Consider the following 20,225-nt stretch of genomic DNA (forward strand, 5'->3'; position numbering starts at 1 on the left):
TTCTGTGAATCAGGACCATTAATAATTAAGGAAAAGTAATTATTGAATTAGAAAATGAGAGGCTGATCAAAAATTTATTTGAGCAACAGTTTATGGAAGTCATTGAAAATGTGAAGAAGACATTTTTGCCATATGGATGGTGAGTGCCTGAAGCACCAGGAATGTTGAGCTTTGCTATAAAACACAACTGACAACATGAGACCAACTTAACAGGCACTTACTTGTGTTTAATATTTTATTAATTCTCTAAACTAAAAAAGAATCCTTTTGCCAAACCTTTCTGGCACTTGAGAATTTGCAGGAAATGGGGGCAGGATGTACAATTTTTGTATGGGTGTAGGGAAACCTTGGTAGTACTTCGGGTCTGGGATGAGGCCACTGTTGCTGCTGCTGCTTTGGCTGTGCCTCTCTGGGAGTCTGGCTGGGAGAATCCAGGCTTTGCTTTCCTGTGATTTGTGCTGGGGATCTGAGGGGAAGCACTAAATATTGTCCAGTTCCTTCCTCGATTGCTGCAGCAATTCCTTCCTGTGAAGTTAATTGCATCCCATGTAAATGTGGCTTAAAACTTTGTCACTCAGGGTCCCAATCTGCAAAATACTTTGCTTAATAGAACTTCAAGTCCAACCTAAAGCATGGGTGCTTTCTGAAATGAGTTATGGCAGGCTTAAAATGGTAGAATATTGGTAAATACTCCCCTTGGCGTTGGAATAACATTCTGCTGGGTGAAAATGTGTGTTATGGAATGTGCTGCTCTGTGCCAGCGCAGCCTGTGCGCGGTCACTCTGAGACGGGAATTGGCAGCCCTGTTGCAGAAGGTGGAGGGGCAGGTGGTGAGTTCTTCTGAGAGAAGTGACAGAACCTGGGGAACAGCTGAAGCTGTGCCAGGGCAGGGTCAGGCTGGGTACCAGGAAAGGTTCTACCCCAGAGGGTGCTGGGCACTGCCCGGGCTCCCCAGGGAATGGGCACGGCCCCGAGGCTGCCAGAGCTGCAGGAGCATTTGGACAGCTCTGCCAGGGGTGCCCAGGGTGGGGTTGTTGGGGTGTCTGTGCAGGGCCAGGGGTTGGACTGATGATCCTGGTGGGTCCGACTCAGGATATTCCATGATTCCATGAAATATCCTGTGATCCTTTCACACAAGAGCCTGATGTCCACAATCCCAGGCTGAGTGACCTGGGAATGGTAATGAGGTTCTGGCCTCCAGGCACCTGCACCATCCCTCTCCTGGAGCCTGGGCTGCTCTGGGACAGCTCAGGGATAGCTCAGGGAGAGCTCAGGGAGAGCTCAGGGGTAGCTCTGCTGGTTGCTTAGCAGCTGCGAGCTGCAGTTCGGAGGTGCAGGAGCCGAGGATCCCGGTTCCCTTCCCGCGCTCCGGCTCTGCTGCCTGCCCTTGCTCCAGGAGCCTCCCGTGGGGCCAGAGACACTGCTGCTGGTGTGGGGTAAGCTGTCCCTGCTCGTCCATCACCTTTTCCTGCTGTTGTCAGCCCCGTGACTGGCATGGTGTGGGACTGGCTCACCCGGCTGATCCTGCACACCCTGGCACAGCAGGGGCTGGCCCAGCTCTGCTTCCCGGGTGCATTTAACTCTTACTGCCCTCGTTCATGGCAGCCAGACTGCACAGCTACAGGCCAGCCTTTGGAACTGAAATACAATGGAATTGGTGACAGGTTTAGGATCGTTTTGTTGTTTGGGTGGTCACGCAGGAATGAAATGCCTGGTTCAGTGGTTTGGTGACAGAGGCAGGTCCAGGATCACAGGGATTTCTCAGGCTGCTCTTCCCTATGATGGTGACTAAACCTTGAAGGTCACACTGGCAGCTCAGTGACAGAGCAAGAATCCCTTAATTGCAAAAGATGGAAAAATGGGGAAGGCTTACAGCTCCCTGAACAGAATTAGCCTTGCACTCCTGGTTTTATTTTTCTCCTTTAGACAAAAACTGAAATGACATAATGTGGAAATTCCAAAGCATTTATCCTGTGTAGGTGCCTCTTTGTAGGATTGTGAAATATGGTGATTTCTCATGAGCTGAAAGCAGAGTTTATGGGCACAGTCACAGTGTGGAGTTGTCTTAAATCATTGGGACAGAATGTAGCTGGATTGGAGGGTTTATATCTGCAACTGCCTCACAGGCTTTGGATATTAACATAAAACTGATGCTTAGAACTTTGCTGATAAAGAAGTCAGTGTAGAGGAATTATGACTGAGAATTCAGAGTAGGTCATGCCTTTTGTATCCCAGGGGAGAGGGCACCTGGCAGAGCCCCACCAGCCATGCACAGCAGGTCACCATTTACAACTCTGTTCCTGCTGTGTCTCCTCCTACACCCCATCCCCTGCTTTCTGCTCCACTTCCAGGCATCCCTGTGTCACTTCTAATCCTTGGCCCTGCCTCTGAGTGCCCATGTAACCTGGAGCAATCAAATTCCCTGATTCCTTCCACATCCCTGGCAGTGTCCAAGGCCAGGTTGGATGGGGCTTGGAGCAACCTGGGACAGTGGGAGGTGTCACTGGATGGGCTTTAAGTTCCCTTCCATCCCAAAGCACTCAGGCATCCTGTGATTAATGACTCTTCATAAAGTGCTTTGACCTGTAAACTGCTGCATTATTACAATGTTTTTTATTGATCATAATAGGCCATGGAGCATTTAAAAGTCATCATTAGATATTAAAAGCTTCACAAAGCAAATTATTCCGTGCTGCCACGGTCCCTTCCTTGTCCCCTGGAGCCGTCTGTATCTTATCTATATTTTAATTGGGGAAATGATATGCACTCAAGAATAAATCTGCAGCTAGAGTTGTTCATCATGGATTGTTTTCTTCATTCAGCTGAAGGTTTGCCTGGGGCACCTGGCAGAAATTTTGCAAGCTTCAATCCTGCCTTCAGATCCCTGGGTTTATATGCTTCAATCTGTTTGGAATCTAATTTCACCCTGTTTATACAACCACTTGGTGATTTACATTTGTGCAGGGACACCTTGTGTAGGAAAATGCTACAAAATCCTTGTAAGACAGGTGGAAGTTAAAGCTCTGGATGGGTCTCGTGATGCTGGGCCACATCCAAACCCATGGTTAAATAATTAAACCAGGACCACTAACAGCTGGTTTGAGCATGAATGGCTGCTGCAAATTAAAACATGAAAATGTTACCTGCAAATTAAAACATGAAGATCTTACTCAGGCACTTCGATCACTTTCAGGTGTTTCGAGGAGAAAGTGCTGTATGTGCTCAGATTTCCCTTTGCTAACCTGTGCTGTGAGGAGCTGCTGACAGTGTGGCTGTGTCTGTGTGTGCAGGGCAGGAGCTGGATCGTGAAGAGGAGCTATGAGGATTTCCGGGTGCTGGACAAACACCTCCACCTGTGCATCTACGACCGCCGCTTCTCCCAGCTGGCAGAGCTGCCCCGCTCCGATGCCCTGAAGGACAGCCCCGAGGTAACCCAGAGCACAGGCACCATGCAGGGAGTGGGGTTTGTCCAAGGAATGACCTCCAGGGGAGGTTCAGTTGGGTATCAGGGACAATGTCTTCCTGGAAAGGGCTGCCGAGCATTGGAAGGGGCTGCCCAGGGCACTGGCGGAGTCACCATCCCTGAAGTGTTCAAAAGTGTGTGGATGTGGCACGTGGGCACAGAGTTTAATGGTGGACTTAAAGATCTTTTCCAGCCTCAGCAATTCCATGTAGTTCTAGCACAGAGTGGTGTTAACGCAGCCTGGGTTACATTTGAAAATTGGCTACCGCGAATGAAGTCAGTGTTTTCCACGCCTAATGTCAGTGATTGAGGGGAAAATGTCCTGCAGGTTCAGACCAATTAATTATGCTTCTGAATCTGGATCAAGAAAGCAGCTGTCCTTTGATACTTTAAGTGTGAATTTGGTTTTGTCTTTGGAAACTTTGTCCATGCTGGGGGTATTTCCTGGCTTAGTGTTACCAGCTCATCATTCCCAGGAAATCATGCTGTCTAAGGCTGCAGCACTGCAAGAGCAATCCCATTTGGAGAGCTAAACTTCCATTTTAAACTGAATGCTCCTGAAGTGTTTTTGAAGAGCATTTGCATTAGTGTGTTATTTAAATGGTCTTTAAAAAGCTCTTTTTCCTCAATGAGGTTTTTTTTTCCCAAAGAGATCCTTTTTGTTTCTTGGCTTACTGTCTTCACCTGGAGTACGATGAGCTGGAATTACCTCAGCTTCTCACTGCTGATAATTGAAATATCTATTCATGTCCAGAAAAAATCTCCTGGAAGGCAGCAGGTGCATCTTGGCTGCATCGTTTTGGAGGATGTGGACACTGGAATTAGTACCCCCTGGAATTTTACAGGGTGTTTGCCATGGAATATTAGGAGCCGATCATGCAGCCCCATCACTCAGCAGAGAGACTGATTTATCACTTGCTTTGGCTTCACACAGGGTATTTCTGAGGAGGATTTAGAGTTTAAATTCAGCAGAAGCAGCAATACTCAGGACAATTAATTCCTGGTTTATTTTTGATTATATTTTAGGCATTCCTATCTCTTGCATCCTAATTTGTACTACTGATTTAACTGGACTTTAGAGCTTGAGCCTGAAAATCTGCATTCTGTCCACAAGCACAGAGGAGGTGAAGATGCTGAACAACTCTGCTGCTCTGTGAAATGTAACTCTGCAGCTGTGGGGTGTCTCATCATATATTTTTTATTTTGAATTGGCCACATCGGAACAGATGGTTGAGGAGAACAATGTTTTAAACAGTCCTGCAGATTCTGGGCTACAATGCTGCTTTATACCAGTGTCACTGTGAGGCTTTGGAAAGACCTTAGTGGCTTCTCTGTAATAAAAACCAGTTTACTGCTACAGAAGGGACATTGCAAAGTGTATTTTTAAACCCCTCTTCTACTGCTTGAAATGTTACTCTTTGGCCAGGGGGTCAGTCTGAGTTGCCACATTCTTAAGGCTTTGCAAGAGCGTGGAAGTGGCAGGCGGGTGTTTGTTCACTGAGTGGTTCTCAGATGTGTTTGGTGGCCCTAAGACACACGAGTTGTTTGTATGTGAGGTCCATGATGAGGGGAAGGCTTTAGATTTAAGGTATCTTGACAAAGGAAGTTATGAAAATCTGCATGAATCTTACAAAATCATAATAATAACTATTACTTTCACAGAGAGCTGCTTCTTTACCCTTTTTTTTTGGTGTAACCATTATAACTCTGTGTGTAGCTTGCTGTTCTTTGAATGACAGAAATATATTCATTTGCAGAAGGGAATGTATTTCTGTGACTCTGGCCTGTGGCAGTGGGTAATTCCTGGTCTCCCTAAGCCTGCAGAAGGCTCTTCAGGGGAAGGTGCACTAACAGAACCACTGTGTGTGTGTTTGTGTCCCAGCTGGTCACCCAGATGCTGATGGCTTACCTGGCTCGGCTCTCCAACATCGCAGGCAACAAGATCAACTGTGGTCCTGCCCTCACATGGATGGAGGTACAGCACAAACCTGGGGTGTTCCTTGTCTCCTGCCCTTGGGAATGCAGCAGGCACACACCTGCTCTTTCCAGGCCTGTTGATGTCCCTGAATTCTATCCTGGATGCTCTATTCCCCTGTTACCAGCACGTGAAAGGTGTAGGACACACAGAATCAGATCCAGCATTAAGAGTGTGGGAGTTTTTTTCCTTGTTACCTGGGTTTTGTCTCTCAGAAGCATATTGTCCTGCTGATATCCACAAATAGAGGAGGTGGCAGTCCCAGTGGGCTGCCTGGGAACGCCCAGTTCAGGGCTGAATCTCCCAGTAACGGGTTGCAGAAGGCTCACTTATTTCAAAGCTCACGTATTCCTGCTCTCCGTTTTGCCAAGGCAATGCTGCAAGTGTGGCACATCTCTAAATCTCAGCTGTCTCTGTTACGGTGTTTCCCTACTCTCTTGGGGTTTTTAAAATCGTTTTTCCCTGTGGTAGCTCCAAGCCCAGCAAATATTCCATGCCCCTGTTGGCTCCCCTGCAGACAGAGGCAGCCTTGTGCTTGCAGTGACACAGTTTGTGTGTTGTGAACTGCAGCTGCAGCTCTGCTTTCAGGTTTGATGGTCTTGTAGCCTTTAAACAATAGCCCTCACTGGGGAGGAGGGCAGAGAGGGCTGGGTGAGTGTCCAGCTGTCCCTGCTCAGGCTGGCTGCAGACGTGTGCCTTTCCATCACTGCACACCAGGAATAGAAACAGCTATTAATAGACTGTTGCAGCTCCTTTTTAAATGGTTCTGATAAGGATTGAGTGTGTTTTCCTGCAGTTTTCCCCACTGATATCCTTCTCACCCTGAAATCCTTTGGGATGAGAAAAATCTTGGAAAGCTGCAAAGGGAGGGAGGAAGTTGTAGAGAGAAATAAAATGTAGGAATTACAGCAACAGGGTGGGCCTGGAGATCACAGCAAACCCGCTGCACATGCAGTATAGAATAACCTTTGTGACTCACAGAGATTCCTACAGAATTTTACAGAGAAATCTGGGAGGTTTGAAAGTAGGCTGATGATTGCAGGGGAGGTGCACGTTTTCTTAAAAAGAAAATAAGTCGAAGGGTGGGAGAAAATGGAAAGCAGCACTAGTTTTTGGTTTGACAGCATTTCCCCCTTCCCTCAGTACCTCCAGCATTAATTCCACCTTGTAGAGGATTTTGGTAGCACATCTGTGTTGCCATGGAAAACCACCATGATCTGGTGTTACAGGGAGGTGCAGACCCTCACTGTGTGTCACTGTTTGTGCACAAAGCTGCACCAACCCAGCATTTCTCTTCTCAGTGGATGGGGACACCCGACCTTCTGGAACCCCCCCAGTGAGTTGTTCTGTCTGTGCTGTGCCCTCTCTCCTGGGGCCCTGGGCTGAGCTGTCTCTCTCAATCAAATTGAAGTCTCTGCACCACTAAAATGCCTCCTCACTTGTCCTCAGCTGCCTCACAGTCTCCTGTGCTCTTTGTTGCAGATTGATAACAAGGGGAATCACCTGCTGGTCCATGAGGAATCATCCATTAACGTCCCTGCTATTGCTGCTGCCCATGTCATTAAGAGATACATTGCTCAAGCAGCAGATGAACTGTCCTTTGAGGTAAATAAAGCACTTGCATTCCTTGTTATCAGCTACAGATGAGTGTAATCTGTGTCTCTGGGCCTGTGTCCCCATCAGGAATATGTCCAGACACTTCCACAATGTTTTGTGAGGTGAAGCTTGGAAGATTGAGTTAAATATGTGGTCTGCAGTGATTTGGATATGGGCAGATGCTCAGTCATCTTTAAAATACAGCTTTGCTTGGCATTAGTATCTCCTGATTAACCAGCTCCTGCCAGCTCCTCTGGGCTGTCCCTGAGCCGAGTCCATGTGTTTTCTGTTCAGGATCACCGTCCCTGTGTGTGTGGACACAAGGTCATTTCTCCTTGCCCAGGTTACACCACCCATGTTCCTCTGAGCAAGTCCCTGTCTGTAACCATTTGTAAGAGCTTCTGCTCCCATGAGAAGTAAAGAACCAGACTGGCAAAGGATTGCTACTTAAAGGGCAGGTGATGAGCTAAAACTGCTCTGAAAATCCAGTGCAGGAGTTGCTATGGAGCAAATCCCTGAATCTCAGGATGGTTTGGCTTGGGAAGGACCTTAAAACCCATCCCACTCCACCTCCTGTCATGGGCAGGGACACCTTCCAGTAGCCCAGGTTGCTCCATGTCCCATCCAAGATCTGGAAGATCAGACCCGGGAAGTTTTTGGCTGTCTGGAAGTTGTTTGTTTTGCCCAAAAAGCAGCAGTCTGGGCTCTGGTTGCCCTGTGCAATGGTACTGTTTCTATAAAACATGCGAAGGAAAACAGTGTCCTGAGGAGCTTTGTGATCCTTGGTGTGCAGCACAGGAAGGAAAAATAACTGTGATAGTCTGGTGCTGCCAGGGGTTTGTTCATGTTCCAGTCAAGGCAGTTATTAGTATACCCCAAAGAACTGTGTGACCAGAGGCACGTGTGGGCACGGCAGCTCTGAGCTGGAATCCAAGCAGCACAGGATCCAGGCTGGTTGTCAGCTCATGAGAGCACTAAAGTGACACTCCCTGCTTGTAAATCTTGCTCTGTGCAGAGGGGAAACTGAGGCACGTGTGGTTTTCAAGGGTGTGCGGTGAGACACCTCAACAGAACTGACATGGAACAGGATCAGGGGTTTTACAATGCTGGGTCCTGTTCCCTAATCCAAATGATCTCTTTATGTTTACTGTTCTTAATTTCTGAAAGGCAGTTGCACAAACAGCTGACTGGGGTTTGCTCCCCAGTTCTGAGGAACATCCTCTGTGTCTCTGCTCCTGTGGTGGCAGCAGTTTCCTTCATGGACAATTGCTTTGCTCTTGGTTCACTGTTTCCTGGAGCAAATCACTTCCCCACATCTCACTCATCCCTGTCTGCAAACTGGGGATTGTCTTTTCTGTAAAACACTTTGGGATCCATCAGTGTAAAATGTCTGGTGAAAGTTGGGCGTTACTGGCACAAATTTTTGCCGTACCTGCCTGCAGTATTTATTTAGGTTCTGCCCCTTCTCATTTTCTGTAATAGAGGCCGCACAGAGCTTGATTCAAACCAAGCCAAATTTAGTATTGATTATACTGATTTCCTTTTGAACTATTGCAGTATTACATTTTGATGGGAATGAGCAAAGCTTTAGAAAACCTGTCTGGTGTCCTTGGCCATTTTCCATCCCATTGCTTTAACACCACCTCTCCTCTGTTCATTTTGTAACCCTGGGCAGCTCATCTGGGGCAGGTTGTGAGCTACAGAGGCAGCTCTTCACTCTTTGCTGTGAGAGGGAGCAAGGAGACACCTCAGTGCCTGCAGACACATGGACAGGGCAGGCAGTAAAAATCAGTTCAGCTACTTGAGAAGGTTTTCCCAAGTGTTTGGCACCGTCACTGCAGCTTGACCAGAACCCTTCTGTACCCCTTGCCAGGGAGCCTGCCACTCTTTGGGCCCTTTTCCTTAGGAACAGCTGTATCCTGTGTGCTGGATAATCCAGGAGCTCTTCCACCTCCCAGCTTGGCTTTGCAAAGGCAGATGTGCAGCTGCTCCAGAGCTTTGCAGTTTTTTGCAGTGCTGAGACTGTGGTTATTGGAGGAGTGCTCTCCTCCTGGCTGTGACTGATGCTGTCAAACTTTTGCAGGTGGGGGACATTGTGTCTGTCATCGACATGCCACCAAAGGAGCTGACCTCATGGTGGAGAGGAAAACACGGCTTCCAGGTAGGCACCAGCACAGCCACGGCAGTGGGACTGGAGTGAAGGCAGGAGCCTCAGTGCTGTGTTCCTGGAGCTGCTGAGCCTGCTCAGGGTGGCTCAGGGGACGAGCAGGGTGTCCCTTCCTTGGTGTCAGGGGACTCCCCTGCTCTCTGGGCTGGGGCTGGAGCAGACACAGGGGCTCCACTGGAAGTTTCCTTCCTCCCTCGCCATGGGAAGGAAGGAGGGCTGGCCGGGCCGGTGATGGACAGCTCGCCTGATGGCAGTGGAAGCTTGTGCTGCACCCCCTCCAAGGCAGCTGGCACTGTTACTCACATCATCCCCTTCCTTCCAGTGGCTAAAACCAGATCAGGCAGAACATAGAGAATTCAGAGAATTCCAGTGCTGCTGACTTGGGCAAGCCACCCATCCATGTCTGTGATTATTGTGTGGTGTTTTTATTGCTGGTCCCTGTAAATGTCACAGCACAGAGATGGAGACTGGGTTTTCAGAAGGTCCTAAGCACCTGGGGATCAGGTACCAAACCTTGGGTGTTGAAATGGCACTGTCCTTCCAAGGAGTTTTTAATCTGTAGTTTGCTTTTGCTGTTAGGAAATGTAAAAGCTTTAAAAGTCTCTATTAACCAAGCAAACTCCAGAGCCACTGGAGGCTGGGGGAACTGACTTGTGCCCTGTCTCACATTTCAGCTGCCTTCAGCCACAGGGATTTCCATCTGCAGCTGCTGTCTGTGAGTGGGTGGGATGAGGAGTTTGCTCTGCAGAGGCTCAGGATTGCCCAGACACTTGTGTAATTTGGCATGGAAAGTCTTCTCAAGCCTCCTCAGGTTCTCCCTGACAGACTTTCCCGTGCCAGACCCAGCCTGTGGCCCGGCTGTTGTCAATGCCCAGCAGTTGGATCTCCCAGTCCCAGCTGGATGCAGTGCAGTTACACCGTCCCAGTGCTGGCTGCTCAGCCAGGGCACGTGAGACACAGCTTTTGTTGGTTTTGTGTCGGGTGTGGGAGTTCAGATGACATCTCATTTGTAAAATCAGAGCGGCATGGACATAGACTACCTGCTCTGAAATTTCATTTGTTTCTAGGGTCAACACACTGGTACTGCTTGAACAGACCTGTGATTCTGAGCTGTGTTGTGGCTTTGCTGGACTTGTGTTCTAATCTTAGAAGCCCTAAAGCTGTATTTGCTGTACTATCACGGAATCACAGAATGGCTTGGGGTGGAAGGGACCTTAGACATCAGTTCCAACCCTTGGTCAGTTAAATGCTGTAATACTGCTTGGAGTGATCAGCCTTTGCCATGTTTAACTTCCAAGTGAATCAGTAAAGCAAAACAAAGCTGCTCTGTGGTCTGTGCCTGAGTGTGGACACTTGCACAGGGTTTGGAATCCCTGTGTGGGATGCAGATCCCATTATTCAGTGTGGGCTCCCTGCTTGCCTTCGGGCTGGCTGACACTGGGGCCAGGTCTGAAGAACAGCACTGGTGATTAAAGGCACCAGGAGCAAGGCTGCCCTTGTGCAGTTTGTCACAGCCTTGTGCCTCTCAGATCACAGCGATCCTGTTTCCCAGCATAAAAATATGGTGATGAGCAAACTGCCTGAAAAGTTTGCTTTTTCTGTGTACAGTCAGGCTTCTGAGCAGCTGCAGAAATATAGCACTATATTCTGGCTTGACAGAAAATTAGGGGTGGAATAATCTTGGGTCCTTAATTACAAGCAGGAATGGTCACAGTGTGAGCAGGTGACAGCCACACACACCACAGAGATGCAGCTCTGTGTTCCCACAGCTCCAGGAGCTGTGTTTGCTCAAAGTTTTAACCTGTGTGCTGAGTTTAAGGCTCGTGAGCTCTGAATGTGCAGAAAATGTACATTTCCTGATGGAATGAAGTCTTTTGATGATATGAGCAGTGGGAATTCAGAGAAAGGGAATTTATCTCTGGTGTAGCTGCACCAGACGTAGAGAGGAGTTACAGGCAGGAGTGTCCTTGATGGCTGCTCAAAAGGAGTGTGGAGGTGAAGAATGTTGTTACAGCAGTTAATGTAGGGATGGATGAAGCTGTGCAGCCTCTAAAGCATTTGTTAGAGGCAAACAGTTCTGTTCCTGTTTAGGAACATTGCAGTGATAGCAATCTGTTGATCCAGTCATTTGAGTTAATAAAATAAATCAACAGAGCCCCTCTTGGCAGATAGTTGTGATTCTGAGAGAAGATAGAAGGAGGAGGTCCTGCCACCAAACGTTTGGACAGTTTGTCCTGTTATTTCTCAGGTTTTTGCTTCATGTTAGGGAAGGAGCAGGGTTTTATCAACCAACCACAGCTTCCATTATAAATCATGAGCAAGAACAGGGAAAGAAATTCCTTGTTTCACTGAAAAGGGAAAAAATTACTTCTTGACTTAAAGGAACTCCCCTGGTTTTGTGCCTTCACTCCTGCCTGTGCTGCATCCCTTGAAATCACGGGAGGGCTGTGGTGAGGAACTGGAGGCAGCTCTGCAGATGTCAGCCAAAAATCAGCTCTGACAGGCTGCAAGCACCTGCAGCTTGGACTCAGCATGGGAGTCAGAGTGTTCTGCCAGCAAGAGCTGTCCTTCAGGAGTGACTCGCTGGGTTTGTGTCTGTCACACCTCCCTGGCACGGTCCTGTGCTCTCTGCACACCTGAGCTCCCACTGCACTGCACCACACCCAATTCTGGGCGAACAAAACAGCCCACGAGGCTTCTTAGCATTTGCTCTGCTTAAAGTAAAATGATTTTTAAGACATTTTTCTTCAAGCCTTTTTCTCTTCCAGTGCCCTCTGTGTGAGTCAGTGCTTTCTCTGTAAGATTGTTACCTAAATTACAGCCACCTCCACATTAACAGCCTTCAACCCTCTTTGTTCTACTCTGCTTTTGCTTCATGCTTTGTCTTTTCAATCAGTAGCTCTGTGTCAGGGAGCTGAGTCATTGGGGACAGGCCCTTGTTTGATGCACCACTGCCTTTGGATGTCCTGACTTATTCTGATTTTTGGGAATGGTTTCCTGAGGCGCAGAGCTGCCCCAAAACCTGCCCTGCTGGAGAAAAACCAGCGTGTGCAGCCAGGGGGGACTGGGCTGATTTTAACTGATTGTGATACTGCAGCAGCTTGAACTGACTGTGGTACTGCAAGTCCCAGCTCCACAGAATCCCAGGATGGGTTGGGAGGAACCTTAGGGGTCATCCAGTGCCATGCCCTGCCATGGGCAGGGACACCTTCCACTATCCCAGGTGGCTCCAAGCCCCATCCAGCCTGGCCTTGGGCACTGCCAGGGATCCAGGGGCAGCCCCAGCTGCTCTGGGCACCCTGTGCCAGGGCCTGCCCACCCTCCCAGGGAAGAAGTTATTCCCAATATCCCACCTAAATCCCCTCTAACCCTGCCCTCTGTCAGTGGGAAGCCATTCCCTGTGTCCTGTCCTTCCATCCCTTGTCCAGAGCCCCTCTCCAGCTCTCTGGTTTCCCAATGTGCTGCTGGCACACCAGTCAGGAATGGATAATCAACAAGTACCATCCTACACAGACATTTTGTTTTGTGAATAAAAGGAATCAAAATAGTTCTGATGTCCAGGTGTTCAGCTCTCTTTAACAAGAGCTCAGGATTTGAGCTCAAATCCCGTGTCTCCTGTTAGTGGTGCCCTGAAGTGGGAGAGCATTTCAGCAGGGGCTCCTTTGGGAATGAGGTGAGGGTGTCCTGCTCTCTGTGTAGTCACTTGGCAAAGACTCAGTGAAAATTCTCCCAAACAGGCCATAAAAAGTTGCAGTTTCCCTGTCAGGTTTTGCTAGACTGTCATCAGATTTAAAAAGAAAAGAGAAAACTTTTTGACTGAAATTGAACCCACGCTTTGGATTATGTCAAACCCAAAGATCCAACCCAAATGTCTCAACCAATGTTTCATTTGCCATTTATGTTGCTGGTACTTCCTCATTTGTTTGAATTCCCTCCCTATACACTGAAAATTACCATTGTTACTCTTGAGTTTTCCCCTTGAAGCCTCCTGTGTCCTCCAGTTTTAGCAGCCACTGGCATAGAAGTGAAAAGATAAAGCTGTAGTAGGTGTTGCAGAACAGTTGTCATGCACCAGCAGCCTGTGCCTTCCTCCTCTGCTGAAGGTGTGTAGTGTGTATTTAACCTTTAGATGACCTTGTATTTATCTAAATATGTACTGCCCTGGCTATTCATCTTCCTACATTGCCAAATCCTTTAATCCTGGCTCAAAGCTCTAATAGTGCCTTGCTACATCTGTTGAGATTAACTCCTGGACTAAGCTCATTTATTTATACAAAAACATGGAAAACTTCCCATGGGAGGAGAAGCAGCATCTCTTAAGTGGGTGGGAATGAGGCACAAGATGTGGGTTATAACCCTGATGAGGATCTCCTGGGGATCTTGCAAGAAAAGTTGGAATAAGTAAGTCAGAAAATGTAATTAATTTCTAGCAGTGAGTTAACGCCAGGGAGCCAGCACAATTCTTTGCCTCTAGAAAGTCCATGGTGATTATTGGTGTGAACATGGCAAAAGTGATACATGGACAGCAGGTAGAATGTTTGATTTGGGAAGGTTCTGGGATATCTGGAAGCAGTGACATAACCATCCAGGGTCCTTCATTTCTGAATTCCTGGTTAGTGTGTTGTACAGTGCACGCAGGAGCAGGAGAAATATTGTGTTAACAGTCAAAGGCAAATGAGTTTTGATTCCATGTGCAGCATTTGACTGAGTGTCCGACAGTGTGGGATTTGGGGCTGGATTTAGATCCAGATTTAGATGATTAATGGAAGGTTGAGGTCCCAGGATTTCAGGTTTCTTTACACATCTCAGGCACAGACAATGTGGGTAATTACTGAGAATGAAAGAAACTTCATCACTCCAGCTGTGCAGTTTCCCAGATGATGTCTGTGTGGTGGGCTGAGACTTTCCCTGGATCTGTGCATTTTTCCTATTTTAAAAACTGCCTCCTGTATCTCTCATGTAGGAAGGGTCCAGCAGAGACTCTCAGCTACAGTAAAGTGTTAAAGCTGGGGCTGTTCAGCCTGGGGAAGAAAAGAGAGGGTTGTGTGGAGACCTCAGAGCAACTTCCAGTGTCTGGAGGGGCTATGAGGAGGGTGGAGAGGGACTTTGCATCAGGAACTGGAGTGACTGGACAAGGGGGAATGGTTCAAAATGAAAAAAAGGGAAATTTAGGTTGGATATAAGGAAGAAATTCTTCCCTGTGAGGGTGGGCAGGCCCTGGCACAGGGTGCCCAGAGCAGCTGTGGCTGCCTCTGGATCCCTGGCAGTGCCCAAGGCCAGGCTGGATGGGGCTTGGAGCCACCTGGGACAGTGGAAGGTGTCCCTAAAGTCCCTTCCAACCCAAACCATTCTGGGATTCCATGATTTAAATCCATGAAGTGTATTTTGTTCAAATACCAGCACTTCTGTGTCAGTGTCACTCAGCCTGTTCCCAGCAGAGCAGATCCCTGAGCCGTGAGCTGCCAGAGGAAGGGCCTCTGGATGTGATGCTGCTGTTCATGCTCGTTTTCTCATGTTAATTGGCTCATTTCTGTCTGCAAACTGCACATAAATCCCCACTGCATTCCATAACTCCAGGATACCGTGTCCTTGCAGGCCTCGCAGCTGAGGGAGTGGCTGGTGCAGCCATACCTTGTGTTGGGTTTGGGGTGGGTTCTGTGAGTCACTTGTGATGCCCAGGCCAGTCCCAGTTCCAGGGAAGCCCAGCTCAGAGCCCGAGTTCTGCTGGCCCAGAGTGCTGCTCCTGCAGAGTCTTAAAACAATTGTATTTCAAGAGTGTGGCATTCAGCTTGTCCTTGTGCTTGGGCAGAACACTGCCCTGCTGGATGTTGGGGCTGTGGAAGAGGAAGGTGTCTGCTCTGATGACTGTTGCTTCCTTTGGGGAATTTGGAATAACTTCAGTCTGGAGTGTTTGCCAGGACACCCCACACATGGCACTGCCACTGAGCTGCTGGGAGGTTGGTGGGTGAAAATCAGCTTGGAGTAGGAAGGAGATCAATCTTTTTCCGTGGAGACAAAAGGGAATTGTGGAAGATGAATTAATAGAGGAGAGGCTGTCTGCCAGGTTTGGTGCTGACTGCCCTGTGCCTCCAGAGAATTTCATGGATGTTCCAACATGACTGGCACAGTCCTGGCTGAGCTCGGGGCCCATCCTCTGGCTCTTTGCCTCGTGTTCCTGTGGTGTTTGAGCAGCCTGGGGCTGCCTGCGGTGCCTTGGTGCTTCCAGCTGTCCCAGTCACCGGCCTGGCATGGGACAGGGAATCCTGCCCTGCCTTAGGTGAGGAGTCTGGGAAGGGTGGTGGTGCCTGAGTTACATCTCACAGGACAGGAGCTGTGCTGGGTGAGGAACATGGAGAAAAGGTGTGGAAAGATGGACCAAGGATTAAAGTTACCAAAGCTCTGCTCTGGTTTGACTTTCACCTGGGATGAGAGTGAGAAGGAAGATGCTGGGAAATAAGAGAGAAGTTAGGGATGCAGAGAGGTGCCAAACTCCTCTCTGGTCACAGCTTAGCCTGAATCCTCGAGCAGGGAAAGGGAAATAATTTCACTTCTCCCCAGATACAGTGGCCCTTGAGTGGCATGGCAATGTCTGCAGGCACATGCTACTCCAAGAAAACATTAGGATCCTTCCCATAGCCTTTAACCCTTATTCTGGTTTAGAGAGACTCTCCAGCATTTCTGCCTTTGAGGGGCTGCAGGGAGAAATGCTGAATTAAAGGTCACTGCAGGGACACTGCAAATTAACATTTAAAGTTATTCACTGCAGGATCTTGCAGTGCCTTGGGCTCTCAGATTGTTCTCTCTCGGGGTGCTGGCAGCAGAGCAGAACCTGCAGTTGTCAGTGTTTTGACTGCTGGTCATTTGATGCTGGATAATGTCGGGGAGCATCAGGCAAGGGGAGTTGAGGGGAGATGTTGCTTGAGCAGTTCAGATCATAACACTCAGTTTTGTCCTTCTGTTTTACTCCAGGTTGGATTCTTTCCCAGTGAATGTGTTGAACTCATCAACGACAAAGTCCCTCAGTCCGTGACCAATTCGGTGCCAAAACCAGGTGTGTAAATCAGCTTTTTTTGATGCAGTGAACTGGACTGGAGTTCTCTTTGTGTGTTCCATGTCTAATACCTCCTTCACATTGTCATGAGTGTTGATCATCCCCTGCACATCCTCATTCCCCTCTCTGTGTGTCGATCACCCACACGTTGCCGCTTTCTGGGGAGTTCCCACTGTTGAATGTCTTTCACTTGCTGTACAGACTTGGATCCATGTCTCTCTCCTGCCTGACTTGAAGGATTTTAAGCTTTGTAAGAATTTAACATACTTTGAGCAGTCTGTCATGAGAGATTCCATGAAATATTCCAGTTCTGAGTGGTCAGGGAGTGTTGCATGTCAGGGTTTTCTATACAGAACATAGATGAGCAGGAATGTTTGTGCTGATCAGATGGAATAGATCACCTTGGTACTGGAAGGTTCTCTCTGTTTGAGGATGGATGGAGGAAGTTGGATGTAACAGAATTGGAATGCTGATGTGCTCTGGGTACATGGCTCCATCTGCTTCCTCCTGCCTTCTGGACAGTTCTGTATTGTAGGAAAAACAGGCAAATACATCCAAAGTTCTGCTGAGGGAAGGAAAAACAGATAGAGAATGGGATTTTGGATCTGAGTCTACTGTCAACCTTCCCATCCCTTCAGTGTTCTCTGGAAGTGATTGGCATTAGGTGTTCTGGCATAACTGAAATCTCTGCAAAATTTACTGGTGGGGAAACTGAAATTTTTAAAAAATACCTCTATATTCATATAGATAAAGATATTTCTGTGTATCTTTACTATCGAGGAGAACTTCGAATGTGCTGTTCTTCCTTAAAATGTTAAGCAGCTGGGAAGTGGAGTTGGTGTTGAACTGGTATTCTTTTCATCCCTCTTCTCTATTTTAATGATGTTCCTTATCTTGGCAGATTGCTGACTTGATACTTTAAAACAAATAGATGTGATTCAAAAGCTTGGCTTTTACCAAAGGAAACAACAGCATTTATCAGCTCAGAGCTTGGGAGTTTGGTGGAAAGTCATGGATAGCCCAAGCTGTGAGTGCTCTGCAGGGATCTGTGTGCTTTGGAGAGCTGGCAGGGCAGGGCAGGGCAGGGGTGTCCTCAGCCACTGGTGTCCGCAGCCTGTGACATTGCTGGCAATATGCATTTGGTGGAATCAGAGGCACAGAGATGAGCATTCCCTGCATCCAGGACCTGCCTGTGCCCGGTCACTGCTCCATCAGCTAAAGCAGGAAAGGCAACTTCCAGCCTATACACAAGCAAATGTTTGTTAAACATGACTCAGGCAGTTCAGTGTCCTGAGCTGCTGGGGAGCAGTGCCTTGCTCTGCTTTAGGGGAGATAATGGAGCAGAAGGGATGAATAGATTCCTTTTGGCTTTAACAACACACTGGGGGGTGCATTTCCCCTCAGCCCTGGGAAGTGTTTGGTATAAAGTTGACACCACAAGCCCACGTCCCATGAAAAGTGATAAGTTGGAAGATACTGCCAAGTCACAAGGGTGTCCCCTGACCTTCCCTGATGGCTGTTCTGTGGGTACATTAAATGTGGGTACATTAAAAGGCTCCTCGAGGAGAGCACTAATGAGCTTCGAGGTGTAAGGAGTGGTGCAGCTGATTCTGCCATCCTGCCCCTCCTCTGCACGCAGCATTCCTGCTGCCACTCCTTTGGTGCCCTGTTTGTGCACCTTGGGAAGTGACAGCACTTGATGTTGACAGGAGTCTGGGAGTCCTTCCTTGGACACTACAAAAGCTGGCTGGAGCAGGAGTCAGGGAGGAGGTTCCTGTGGTTAAGGAATGTTGGATGGGTGCAGGAGGACTCCGGGAACTCTCTGCCTGTGTGAGCTGGGTGAGAGGAGGAAGGCAGGAAGGAGTTCCAGGTCCAGCACAGGCCAGGGGGGTGGCACGGGGCAGGACTGAGGTGCTGGAGCACCTCGGGTGCTGCCAAATGGGAAACTGGATGTCCCCAAGGGCATCCTGCAGGGCTCACTGGGAATGGCATTGCCAGGATAATGCACTTTCCTCGCCCATATTCCTGCATTTTGTGTTTCCCAGTCCATGCCTTATGCACACAGGGTATTTCTCATGCACGTAAATACCCACATTAATTACTTTTCTCCCTCTACCTGTATTTAAAACACTCGTTTGGCTTTCCCCAGGGAATGGAGACTTTCCTAAAAATCTCATTTGGAGCTGTTGTCCTCACTTGACATCAGCAGGGTATTTCATCCTGAATTAATGTCAAGTTTTAGATTTGGCCTTGATGAGCTGCACTTATCAACAGGCCAACTTTAATTTCTTTAATCAAAATAGAATGTGTGGAGCATCCAGGATATTGTGTATGTGCAGAGTAAAGCTCTTTGCCACGAAGGAATTTCCAAACACAGAACTCCTCGTGCTGCTTAGTTGTCCCTGGATTTGGCTGGGCTGAGGAACCTGATGAAAAGCAGATGGAAAGCAGGGAACTTCCTGCCCTGGGTTTCTATTATGATTTATAATTAGAGGGTTTGATGTGCACAAGGGATGGGGACAGCATTTTAATGGAGCCATAAAATATTGCAGTGGTCTCTAACGCAGAGCAGTGAGTGCAGTTCCACAGAGATGAAACACGGGGAGGGGCAGAGCAGGGTTGGGATTGAGGGCAAACTCTGCTTTTGGAAACAACATTTTCATGGACTGTGCCAGGACGTGCTTTGTACCAGCAGTGATGGAGCCAGGGCCTGGGATAAGGGATGGAAAATGGGCCATACAGAAAAACTGGCCTTTGTATTCAGTTCTGAACAGGCAGAATGATATGAAAGAATGTCAATTTTGCCCCAAGTCACCTCTCAAATTTATTTGAGAATGAAGTTTGGAGTCAGGAGGTTTTGGAAAGGTACCTGTTGGAGAGGTATTTTCCCTCCTATGTTGGACTAAGCCTGTGCCCTCTTTTTTTTCATGTTCAGTCCTGTAAGAAAATGCATTTTTTTTTTTTCCAGCTGGAATGTATATGCTTTCCTGACTGTTTCTATTTATGTAAAAAACCTTGTGAAGATCTAGGAAGGTTCTTTGGGCTCATCAAATCCCACATTTCTTGAGCACTTTCCTTTTCTCTAAATTCTCCCAGTATTCTTAGTGGGATACAATAATGATAATTTTTTAGCCTAAAATATTATATTGAATTGATATCTAATATTCGTAGTTAATATTATCAATTTAGCTGAATTTCAGTGCCAGAATAGGTGGAATCAGCTCATATTCGTGAGGATTTTTAGAGCTCCAGGAAAAAGGCTGCATTTGAATTTCAGATATTGAGAGAGAAGTGAACCTTTTCAATATTCAGTGCTGCTCAGAAGCAAAGGTGTGAATAGCTGCTCTGGATTTTCCTTCTAAGTGAACATTTGGGAATTGCCTGTACATCGTGGCTGTGCTGACTCTTCTCATTCTCCTCTGTCCATCTCTTTTTTTGGGAACAGTGTGTTAATGTCCATTTGTTCATGTTGTCCCCACTCATCAGTCACAGGCAGTGTCTCAGCTCTCTCTTTCAGTCCCTTCTTCCTCATAATTCTGGATATTCATAGTTTAGCAATATTTTAACCCACATCTCACACCTTACCTCGTACCTGCAGTTTGTTTTTGTCTTTTCTTAACAAGCAGCATCTTTCTGTGGCCCAACTTCACTGCAATGGCCTTGGCAGGGTCATTTTGGGGAAGGTTTTAGGCTTGGTCTTTGCTGGGGAGCAGCTGCTTTCAGTGGGGAAACACAGAATTAAGCTGCAGTTTGCAGGGGGACAATTAGAGCTGAAGAGAAGAAATGGGGGATAAGAAGGTAATGTTTCACTTTTTTTTCCTGCCCCCAAAATAAGCATTTTTAAAGCCTCAGGAGTCATTCTCACCAGTTCCTCATTTAGGACAAAGAATGAATAACCCAGCTCTGCCCAACTTTGTGGAGGAGTTTTCAAATTCCTGTCTCATCCATTTAATTTAGATTTGCCAGGTGAAGG

At 47.7% G+C, this 20,225-nt stretch overlaps 1 protein-coding gene across 8 annotated transcripts in view; it reads left to right on the forward strand.

Annotated features, from left to right (window-relative positions):
• The window catches only part of ARHGAP32 (Rho GTPase activating protein 32), a 239,498-nt gene that overhangs the window by 157,897 nt on the left and 61,376 nt on the right, over positions 1-20,225 (forward strand). For all 8 annotated transcript variants that reach the window (XM_048328557.1, XM_048328558.1, XM_048328554.1 and 5 more), the window contains 5 exons: positions 3,291-3,428; positions 5,346-5,438; positions 6,921-7,043; positions 9,118-9,195; positions 16,171-16,252. In XM_048328557.1, coding sequence (XP_048184514.1) covers positions 3,291-3,428; positions 5,346-5,438; positions 6,921-7,043; positions 9,118-9,195; positions 16,171-16,252 — 514 coding nt within the window. The remainder of the gene's footprint in view (positions 1-3,290; positions 3,429-5,345; positions 5,439-6,920; positions 7,044-9,117; positions 9,196-16,170; positions 16,253-20,225) is intronic.

The sequence above is a fragment of the Corvus hawaiiensis genome, chromosome 25 (genome assembly GCF_020740725.1).
Source record: "Corvus hawaiiensis isolate bCorHaw1 chromosome 25, bCorHaw1.pri.cur, whole genome shotgun sequence".
Taxonomy (NCBI): domain Eukaryota; kingdom Metazoa; phylum Chordata; class Aves; order Passeriformes; family Corvidae; genus Corvus; species Corvus hawaiiensis.